The 11,356-nt window shown below is 31.6% G+C and overlaps 2 protein-coding genes across 9 annotated transcripts in view; one reads left to right on the forward strand and one right to left on the reverse strand.

Moving 5' to 3' along the window:
- Positions 1 to 226: 226 nt before the first annotated feature.
- Positions 227 to 2,919, forward strand: LOC139086352 (cyclin-L1). The gene is made up of 4 exons (XM_070634777.1): positions 227 to 531; positions 731 to 915; positions 1,479 to 2,288; positions 2,568 to 2,919. Exons 1-4 carry the CDS (start codon positions 319 to 321, stop codon positions 2,776 to 2,778), a joined length of 1,419 nt encoding a protein of 472 aa, XP_070490878.1. The 5' UTR covers positions 227 to 318; the 3' UTR covers positions 2,779 to 2,919.
- A 1,060-nt stretch (positions 2,920 to 3,979) lies between these two features.
- by (focal adhesion protein tensin) overlaps positions 3,980 to 11,356 on the reverse strand; it is a 32,162-nt gene continuing 24,785 nt past the window's right edge. For 6 of the 8 annotated variants that reach the window (XM_070634316.1, XM_070634315.1, XM_070634319.1 and 3 more), the window contains 8 exons: positions 8,112 to 8,210; positions 7,915 to 8,026; positions 7,299 to 7,442; positions 6,632 to 6,973; positions 6,144 to 6,292; positions 5,263 to 5,403; positions 5,068 to 5,189; positions 3,980 to 5,002 (listed from right to left, as the gene is read on the reverse strand). In XM_070634316.1, coding sequence (XP_070490417.1) covers positions 4,272 to 5,002; positions 5,068 to 5,189; positions 5,263 to 5,403; positions 6,144 to 6,292; positions 6,632 to 6,973; positions 7,299 to 7,442; positions 7,915 to 8,026; positions 8,112 to 8,210 — 1,840 coding nt within the window. In that variant the 3' untranslated portion in view covers positions 3,980 to 4,271. The remainder of the gene's footprint in view (positions 5,003 to 5,067; positions 5,190 to 5,262; positions 5,404 to 6,143; positions 6,293 to 6,631; positions 6,974 to 7,298; positions 7,443 to 7,914; positions 8,027 to 8,111; positions 8,211 to 11,356) is intronic. The other 2 variants (XM_070634317.1, XM_070634318.1) reach the window with 2 other exon arrangements.

Genomic DNA, 11,356 nt, shown 5'->3' on the forward strand with positions numbered 1-11,356 from the left:
TTATTTTTAACTCCACGTGTTTATTGTTTTCTCTCTTTTTTGAGCTGACAATTAACTTGATAAATCCTAATTTAATTAGATTATCAATAATAATTTTCGAATACACATTCCTTGCTAATGAGTTAGATAAAAATGCTTTAATTAATGAATTTCTCAAAAATTAGCAAAGACACAAAAATAACGGTTTTTCAAAATTCAAACTTAAATTTTAACTGAACACACATTAAAAAAGAAAAAAAAAATCATTGAAGCTTTCTTTCAGAAAAATTAAATTTTTAAGCAGTTTTAAAGACATATTAGTAGTTATATTAGTGTAAAATGGAAGCATCAGATAGTAAAGAAAAGGATGTGATAAAGAGAAATTACGGGAGAATAATTTTAACATTGGAAAATGCAATTTTACCACCTGAAAAATTAGAATCCAAAACTGTTAGTCAGCAAGATGGATTATCAAAAGATATAGAGATGGATTTACGGATATTAGGATGTGAGCTGATACAAACAGCTGGAATTCTATTAAAATTACCACAGGTGAGCATAAATTAGTGATTTTTAAGAAAATTTTAAAAATTCCATTACTGTATTATATTCCGCGCGCCATATTGTATGTGCGAATATCGCATTTCCATTCCACATACAGCATACAATGTTATGTGGATGACGTAAAAAATGAAAAAACGTTTTAAATCGTTTACAATGAAATATTCATGAATTGTTATCATTTTTGTAGGTCGCTATGGCATCAGGACAAGTTCTATTTCAACGATTCTTCTATTCAAAGTCGTTTGTAAGGCATGACATGGAGGCAATTGCAATGGGATGTATATGCTTAGCATCAAAAATCGAAGAGGCACCAAGAAGAATTCGTGATGTACTGAATGTCTTTAATCACATCAAACAGATTCGTGCGCAAAAGTAAGTAGGAACAGAATGAGATTTTAATGTCTGAGCAATTTTTATTAATTCGATTCATTAATTCAGTTTTGTAGGTAAGATGGAAAGTGTGTCTGTGTTGTGGGTGGCGCATAAGTAAAAATATTTATGAAAATTTAATGCTATTTTTCTATGCGACAAATATAAAAAGTCTGTCTATCAATATATCCTCGCTTCTCGACTTGAATGGCAAGGATAAGTTGTGATGAAGCGCACATTCCCACCACAAGAATCAAGCTCACTTTATTATCATATCATTTATATTTAGTGCAAATTTCATATAAAAAAAAACTTATGATGTGTTTTTTCAGTGTCAACTTTTTATTCTACTTTAATTTACTGTTTTTCTTTCTTCCCATGATAAAAAAAATGAATTTTTCAATTCACTTGTACAATGTCCAAGATGTAGAAACAGCTCAAAGAGAATATCTCACCTTGGCAACGCAAAAATATAAAATTCTGGGATAGATACAGATCAACTGACGATGGTTAATTCTATTTCAATTATTCTTCATAATTTTTTCTTTTTTCTTGTCTAATTTTAGGCCAATTACGTCCATGATTCTTGATACAAATTATGTGAATTTAAAGAATCAAGTGATAAAGGCTGAACGGAGAGTCCTAAAAGAGCTCGGATTTTGTGTCCATGTTAAACATCCTCACAAATTAATTGTCGTTTATTTAAAATATCTTGGATTTGATGAGGATGAAAATCGTGAGGTGCTGCAAATGGCTTGGAATTTTATGAATGATTCATTCAGAACTGATGTTTTTGTTCGATATCAACCAGAGACAATAGCTTGTGCTTGTATTGCTTTATCAGCTCGAAAGCTCAATATTAGTATGTCCACAACGCCGCCTTGGTATGTTATGTTTAAAGTACACGAAGAGGATCTATTAGATGCCTGCTACCGAATTATGGAACTTTATCATCGACCAAAACCAAATTTTGAAAAGCTTGAAGCTGCTGTCGAGGAACTAAAGAAAAATTATCAAGATCAACGAAAGAAAGAACATCAAAATAGTACACCGCCCGTGGCAGCAGTAGTTGATCGTTCAAATGGCTCACAGCATGCGTGGAGTGGCTTTATATCCAGACAAATACCATCCAATACATCAAATTCAAATGACGAAAAGTCTGATGCAAAACTTAAGTCAGAGGGTAAAATAATTAGTAGTACAAATAATAATAACGAAAAAGGCAAATCACGTTCACGTTCACGAAATAATTCGCGCAGTAGATCGAGGTCATCGGACAAATACAGCAGTAGTAAAAAGAAAGATCGCGCGAGAAAGAGAACTCGTTCACGGTCAATATCAGCTGATTCAGATTATGACACGAAGAGTAAGAAAAGGTAGGAAGTGAAGTAATTTATTTTAGTCATATTTGTGGATTAGTGTGCTGTTTGAAAGATTAATGAGGATTACTTTGGTGATCTTGAAAAGTCTGACTAGATTTTTTTGTGTAATGTTGAGATTATAAGCTACGTCTAGAAGTATATATGCGATCCTTTCCTTCATAAAGCATATTTATTGACTTTATTCCCTTTTTCTTATTGTACACTGCCACATATGTTTAGCGTCCCACTCAAAATATTAATCATGTCAATATATATTATTTTATTTCATTACAGAGACAAGAAATACAGCAAAAAATCGCCAAAACGTGATTATCGTGAGAAATCCCGCGAAAGATATTCTAACGGCAGACGAAATCATTACAGTGATCGAGACAAGGATTACAATTATTACAAAAGTTATGATAAGGAGAAATACAGCAGCAGTAAACACTCGTCATCAAGGAACGGAGATAGACATCATCATAAATCATCATCAAGGAGATAAAGTTTTATTTTACAACACAAACGTCATCGCCATATGAAAAGTAAAGTAAAATCATTCAATTCTATTTCTGAAAGATAATCAATTTTTAGGAGACAAGAAAAAAAAAACAAATAAATAAGTTTATATTTTGAAGAGAACAAACTGTGAGTTTATTACTGGAAGGCGCAATAAAAAGTGTCGAGATTCTTCTTCATTATATCAAGTATGGCTGTGGCTATAAAACTGCATATTCATCCTCTTCGTTAAAGCTTCAAATGGAATTTTCGACTGGTTCAAGTATTTGGCATTTTCAAGAAAGTTCTGATTTGCTAGAATCTTCGTTGGACTATTTTCAAAATTTCTCAAAATTCATCAGCGTTGAAAAATGAACAACCTACCCCAAAAACAAGGTCAGTAATCTATTACGATCTTAAAACTTTCCCTTTCGTCTAAGCAACCTGTTGATTCAAAAGAAATAGAAGCAAAATAGAGCAAAAAAATTACAAAAGTCCTCGTGTTTTTGATCGAGGGACTTAAGCGCATTTTTGTCCTAGCGATCAGTAATTGATTAATAAGTTACTTTCAGACCTCAAAACTTCCACAAAGTTAAGAACTTCATCATTTAACGGATTTTCATAATTTAAACCTCATAACGGTAAAAAAAAATTCAAACATTGTTCAGTAAACACTGTAAAAACATCGACAAACATTGAAAAACACTGTAAAACAATGAAAAAACGTGTTGTTGTTTTTGTTGTTGTTGTATATGAAAATGAAAAATTGTTAATTATAGTATTTATGCTTTGATTTGAAACTTTTAAATGACCGGGGCGCCAATAACTTTATGGAACTGATCTTTTAAAACCATTCCGAGCTCTCTACGATGTCTAGTTTTGGAGATCTCGCGTTCCAGCCGACCGACCGACCGACCGAACAAAGTGTCTTATTAAGCTACCTTTTTGAAAAAAATTTCAAAAATGCGCTAAAAAGTTTTTTACTTTTAGTTAGTTTCATCTTTATTTACTTCCATTCATAATGTCAATACAATTTCAATTTTTGTTTTTATCTTTGCAATAATAATAATTATTTGTTTAGTCTGAGAAATCAGAAGACACTTGATTAATTAAATATGTGTGAATATATAAGGCATAAAAATTTCCTTTTTCGTCATATTTTTAGTCACAATTAATGATGTCTTCTATTATAGATAGATTTTTGTTACAATTTTTTAGTTAGTACATAGATTAGTCATATTGCTTCATAAATTTCATTTTCATCGCAACTAAGTTCGTACATGAAAAAAGGCATGTACGGATTATTAATAAAAATTAGTAAGTATTCATGCGGAGACTGCTATTAATATCAACTTTACTTCTTCCTTTATTTAAAATTTAATTGATACGACAACAATTAACTTGCTGATGTGACTGTTATTTCCTACCTTTTATCATTTCATGATAATAAGTTCATCAATTTCATTATTACATACTAGAAAAATTACGAATTAAAAATAATTAAATCTGTGCTGGAGCATGTTGTTGACGTGCTGATTCATCCATTAAGACTTTTTGTGCAAATGATGTGATTGCTGTGGCCGGTTGGCGCATTTCAAGTTCACAGAATATATGACACTGATTATCACTTGATGTTGCTGTTTTCTTTGCAACAAATGCAAAAATATGTTGATTCTTAACTGGTACATCGGAGTTTGTAACATGTACACTCCAACGATGATCATCTGGATCGATTCCAATATATGTGATTGTTGTAGCGGGATAGTGCTTACGGAAGAATAGTTGACGAGAATTATCTGTCAATGTAACTCCTTGATTTGATACTTTGAAATGAACTTCTGTGGGTGTCGGTAATGGTCTACGTTCAAAAAGTAATCTAACAGCTTTACGAACAGCTTGTGGTCCAGTTAATGACTCTGTATCGGCACTAAAGAGATAAAGAACATTACAAGCAGCACCTTGTACTGCTAACTGCTGCTGTGCTGATGTTTGATATTCTCTTTGTTGAATATCACGTTCTGGCAAATTGAGACGACATGGGAGTGCCAATGGTGTGACTGAGTGCTGATAGATTAAAGCTGATAATGAACTGAAAACTGGTTCATTTGAACAACCCTTCAAGCGAACACCACGAACAGTTGGCTCGACTAAGAAATGACGTACTAATTCATCGCTTCCGCCTTTTGAGCCAGGTGGTGGCTGTGCAACTCGAACAACTAATCCAAAGGCGTCTGTAAGAATTATGCAAATAAATTAACATTCAATGCTCTATTGTCATACAACAATTAATACATACTGGCAAAAGTTGTTGAGTCACGAACAAGGAAAGTTCCCGGAGTAGCATTCCTCAACAAGCTTATGGCTTCTTCGCGTGACAATGACGGCTTATACCAATATTTTGATGAATCACGTGCAAATCTTATCAAGTAAAAAAAAAATTGACATTGAGGATTGCAAAAATATTTTTGTTTTCCGTGATTTAATGACTTACTTAACATGATGCGGAGCAATTTCAAATAGCTCACTATTGGCATTTGATATAGCTGAATTTGTTGAGTTTCTTCTTGATGCGTAGGTTGAAACAGTTTCATTAACATTGGCAACTTCATGAATTCTGTTCGACAAGTCCCGTCTGTGTTTGCGGATATTGTTTTGTTCATATTAAATAAAGAATAAGAAAAAATCGTACATATATGTTAGTTGACAATTTAGTAACAAGATGTTTGGGAAGATTTTTGCAAATTCTACTGACAAAACTTTTTCAAGCTTATCGGAATTGCGCATTCTCTGAACAGTAAATTAACAGAGAGGGGTAGACTGGTAGAAACAAATGTTTTAATGTGATCATGTTAGATAAAGTTCCTACCATGTTAATTAAAACAAAATGACGTTTCGTGCAGAACGAAGACGTAAATGAACGTTGACAGAAACACAAATTGACAACAGAATGATTTACTCGTCAGAAAATGCGCTTGAAATAAATTTCGTGATCAAAAAAATGTGATATTTTTGGGTATAAATAAATGAAGGTGCATACGTGCATGATACCATGACTTATTTGTTAAATGGAGAATAAAAATTAATTTCTACTCATAATTTTTTAATTAAAAGGTAATTGCTGAGAGATAAGACAAGGTATAAAGTGCCAAAAATAAATAAACTATTAAACTCAATCTATGGTTGACGGACATGCTGTGTGAATTCAATGTGACTACAGATAATTTTGCCTATATACCTTCTTTCAAGATGCGCGACAGTCGATTTTACAGAATCAAGTGCCCAACCCGAACTATACGTAATTTAATTAATATATATCCATTACATCATCCACCAATTAAATAATATTATCAGATAAAATTTTTGTAAGCTTACCGCTGCAATGTTGGACTTTTTGGTGGTAAAGTTGAAGTACTACCAAAAGGCACTGGGGTTCTCGGTGTAACCGGAAATGCTGGCGTTTCAGGACGTGAAAATTCGGTTTCCGTTTCCGAACGATAAGATGAAACCGATTCATTGCGTGTCTAGAAATAGAAACAAAGTTTAAATGACTAATATAAAAATAAGAAGCAGTTCCTCAGACAGTCAACAGCGAAAGTCAACAAATAATAGTTGACAATTTACGACTTCTGAGAAAATGCACTTAGAATGACCGTGTATAATTGAAATGAAAAGTTTTTCAAGGATTTATACGCTTTCGTCACCTTAAGTAGTTAACATGCAAAGCATCTTATTCATTTTACTGTTTCACGTGTAAAACAAATAAGCGGGAAAAATGACTTAGTTAGCCAAATGGTTATTGTGACATTGACAATGAATAATTTATGAATTTTAAAAGGACGAGGATAGCAAGCATGTGTTACCTGATGTGGCATTTTGCCATTATTATGATCAGATGATGATCCCTCAGAGTCAGACTTTCTTATATTGTTATGGTTATGATATGATGATTGTTCATGATTAAAGTTAATGACATTATCAAGATAACGATTTACCGAATCAGTCTTTTGGTTAATGATGATGTTATTATTGTTAATATGATTATTAGATATTAGTCTTGATGTTCCATTTGTGTCAGTGCCATTAATGAGCTCAGTCAGAAAGTTATTTGTTGTATAATTCTCATACGCAATCGATTCTAGTAGATTATCAAGCGTTTCCATAGGTGATTTTGGCGATTCCAGGTTATTGTTATTAATTCGATCCTTTTATTATGAATTCATACACACATTATTTGTACGCCATAAATATAAATGAATGAATATACACAGGGCGAACACAAAAAAGAACAGAGCAAAATATGTGTGGTATGTGTACGATTTTTGTTATATGAAAAAACGAAGAAAGAAAGAAAAAAATTAAAAATAAAAAAAAAGTTGTGAATATATGAAGGAAAAACTCATGGAATGTAAAAGCGTCATCATTATATTATTTTTGTACTGTACTCCCATTGAACAGCTATCTAAGTAGCAAACAACATTCCAAAAACAACGAAAATAAAAAAGTAAGCAATCTAAGTACATGACTTACCATTTCTTCATTTGGAGTTGACGTTAAAGGCATGATATTTCTCCTGTTAATGCTGTTAGTCGATGCGGAATTCTTGTCGTTAAACGATCGTGTATATGATGCTGTACGATTTTGAAAGTCGAACGGATTGTTTTCTAATTCGTTCTGTAAATGCATGTGAATTTAGTCATATGTTAGTAAACAAATGTGGGGATGAAAAGATCAAATTAATGACTGTCATCTTCATTTCAGTGGATTTAGTTTGATTGTTTGCACACTTTTCAGCAATAATCTTCTCAAATTAATCAAGTTAAGAAAATAAGAAGAGATGCTTTGCAACATAAGGAAATCAAATTACGTCCGTGGAAATGTAAACAAAATTCACTGATTCACGAGAAAAATCACTTCCTAGAATTTACAAAAAATTCCATTTGATCTTTTCATTTTCAATACTTTAGTAACATTTTCTTAAAGTTACGTCATTAAGTGCAAAACAATTATTTTTTAAGAACATAAATAAACATTTACAGACATGATAAGGGACATTAATGATAAGTGGAATATTGAACGTTGACTGATCATGATTGATGCACAAACACTTAACGTTAAATTTCTTTATGTATTTTTATGACCTTACCTTGTACGGCTTTGAAACTGTTTGTTCTGTACGCTTTATTTGCACATATTTCGGCTCCTTGCCCGTGGTCAGTGTGTTGTAATTTCTGACTGGCGATAATGTTTGACTACGACTGAAAAAACAGTAACAGCAGTTGCATAAAAAAGAAATGTTACGTTGTGTAGAAAAGAAGAATGATTATCTCATTTCAAACATACCGTGCTGCTCCGTCAGTAAAGTCAAAGCCCTGTTGACGTTGCGCTCGTTTTGCTCTTAAACGTTGTTGTTGCACTTGTAACCATGTTTGGCTTGAGCCACTGTAATAAGAAGAGATGAAATGAAGTTAAAAAATGAGATGATTGAAGAAAGACATAAAGATACTTTAGAAAAATATGCAGCTATGGCGCATTTTTGTATGGCTTCGTCAGAAACAAGTGAGATGCTCACCACTATACTACCGAGAATATAACAGTCTTTAGTTCATAGAATTTCACTCTTTATAAAATTAAGGAGCTTATAGGACAATGACATAGACTTTTATGCAAATTTATTAGACCAGAATACTAGTTTGACTATATTGATATTTGCTACTTATAATCAAACACGAGTGAATACTCATTTGTCCAAGCACAAGTCAAACTGAGCTTAATGACGCAATTTTTCTTTAGTGTTAATTTTCCGCACTAAAATATGGAAGGAGATAAAGTAAAAATAAATGAGAAATGAAAGAATAATATTGACATTAATCCCCCTTCAGTGCGGTAATATTAGCTTTAAAACTGATTCATCATATTATTTTTACATTACTTTCCACATTATTACCCCACACTTTTCTCACTCTTTTGTTTTTAGCATCTTTGATATTTTCTTTATTTTCATCGTGATAAAAATCTGTGAGAATTTTCCTCATTTACGAAATAGTACATTAATGAACAATATATATACAAATGTCTCTATCTCATTTGGTACGGTATATGTTTCACACATTTTGGGGAACGGGCAACGTTATAAATAGACGACGTCTAGAAGCTTTTCACCTCTCTCTTTAGTGGATATCTTTATTTTTATTCATGTGGTTCTATATATTGCTACTGTTACAATTTCATTACACCTCCCATACAAAGCTCTAAATTATTATGAATATTGCAAAACACAGTGGAACTATTGAGTTAGAGTCTCTCTGACTTTTTTTTTATTTTCTTGAATCACATCCAATTTATTTTTGTTTTCTACTGCCTTCTTTTAATTTATTTCGTTTTTTGCTTACGTTGATTTTTTTTTCATTCTTTTCTTAATTCAAGAGACAGTGAAAATAAAAACAGATAGGCCATTGAGAAACTGCTATTGAATTAATGAACATTTTTAATTCGAGGATTTTCCGCTAATCAAATGAATAAGACACTACTTCTTTACGTCAATATGATCATTGTTGTTCTAATTTCGTTATAAATATTAATAAATAAATTTGTGCCTGTTTTGCTATCAGAAAATTAAAGACAGACAAAACAGAATGCAAAGGTTTATCACTTTTCTTTATCTTAATCCTTGGATTTAAGAAACCCGTAAATTATTCGAGATTTTTTAAGCAAAAGTCATAAAAAAGTGGTTTACAATTCTTTATGGTCAAATTTTGGGCTTCAAGCAGGTTTCCACATTCATTCAACAATTTTAATTTGTTTGAAATTCGCAAGAAAAGAGAGATTTGCAAATTCGTGGTGGATGACATTTTATGAACCATTAAAAAACAGCTTGGCTGTTTAAAAGTTTCGTACTTCAATTAAGAGACATTCTAACGAGGATTAAACATTTTACAGTTGACATTTATTTAATGACAAAATCGAATATGTCAATAAACTGTAGCTCATGTGTCAGTGATGTAGTGAGAATGCTTGGGAAATCTTTAGTTTCGACTTAGTCAGAATTGACCAAGTGGGATGTTGATCTTTGATTGCACCTCTGTCACATACTAGTTTGTGATTTGTTTCGAAGAATTTAAGCATGAAACTCGCGTGGATATTGAATCTAATATTAGAAATGCTATAAAAATAAATTATCTAATTTTATAAGGACGCCAATAGAAGGTGTGCTGATTAATAATAATTTTTATGCTTGAAACTATTTGATTAAGCTTGAAAGTTTTTTTTGTATCGTTTTATTTTTAACTACGAAATTTTTATGTCTATAAGAATTTAAAAAGTCAAGCTGAGTTATCACAATAAATTAGCAGATTTTTAATATAGTGCAAAAATGGCACAAATCTTTCCTAAATTGACAGTAAAAAAGAATTTTTTGCTAATAAAAAAAGCAAATTTATCAAATTAATATCTCGTCGATTGACCACTTGGCTCATAGAATAATAATTCAAAGAATCCCAAAATAGCACAAAATCCACTTTCAAAATCTTAAAACATTCCATCGAAAATATAATCTAATTAACTAAATGTGATTAAATCATAGCCTAATCACATATTTTCATGAAAAACATAACAGTAAATTAGCAATTTCATCGGAATTTCCTTCCCTCCCCACTACTTGAGATACATTCTATCCGAAAAAATATTGTTTTCTGTTTAAGAGCTTGTAAAACATTTTTAATTCACATGAAAAATGATATTTTTATTGTGAATTTAAGCACAAAAGTTTTGAATCATTCGACCATTAAAAAAGGAAGCCTTACTATTCTTTTTTTACTTCTCTTTATGTGTTTTAATTATACTTAATATACGATGGTGCCAATATTCTTAATATGAGACAATCATCTCATCCTACCCGAGTGGCACAATTTCTATTAGTGGAACAGTCTATATTTTGTAATATATTGGCTATTACGAAGCTTACAAAGAATAGATGATCATATTTATTGAGGTTTATTGTATTTTGTTGCACACAATTTAGTTAAATTGATGGAAATTTGATCTTGCTATTAATTCTGATGGGGATCGTTCAAGTATGAGGTGTTAGAATTTAGAAAATGGGAAGATCATTAGGATTGACTTTTCAGTGGAGCATCATAAGCATCCAGAATTGGAAGATGTGTGAAACAATTCAGTAAACACCATTCATGAACGATTCATTGACTAACTTCGTGCTTACAAATTGCTCAGTTTAAGTTGTCAGTAAATCACTAAACATTCTCACGATTGCTGCAATCTAACTATGTTCCTCGGGCTTTTAATATGTTTTAGATATTAAAAGATGTGCCATATATATTTTTTTGGTGATTATTTTTAGTCACATATATCTTCTTTTCTGTTATACCGTCCTATGTACACGTAAAATTCACATCGAAGAATAACAAAATTTAGAAGTAGAAAAATAAGAAGAAGTATATACTGAAGAAAAAAAACCTAGTGGGTTGAACTCACATTGGCAATGAATTCTTTATGAAATATGTGATATTTTTTTTTCTTGCCATCATCACGATGATCTTCATCATCGTCATCGTCCCTTGAGGATACTTTGT

The sequence above is a fragment of the Chironomus tepperi genome, unplaced genomic scaffold, assembly GCF_022539635.2.
Source record: "Chironomus tepperi strain 1889 unplaced genomic scaffold, CSIRO-AGI_Ctep_v1 contig_85, whole genome shotgun sequence".
In the NCBI taxonomy this organism is placed as follows: Eukaryota; Metazoa; Arthropoda; class Insecta; order Diptera; family Chironomidae; genus Chironomus; species Chironomus tepperi.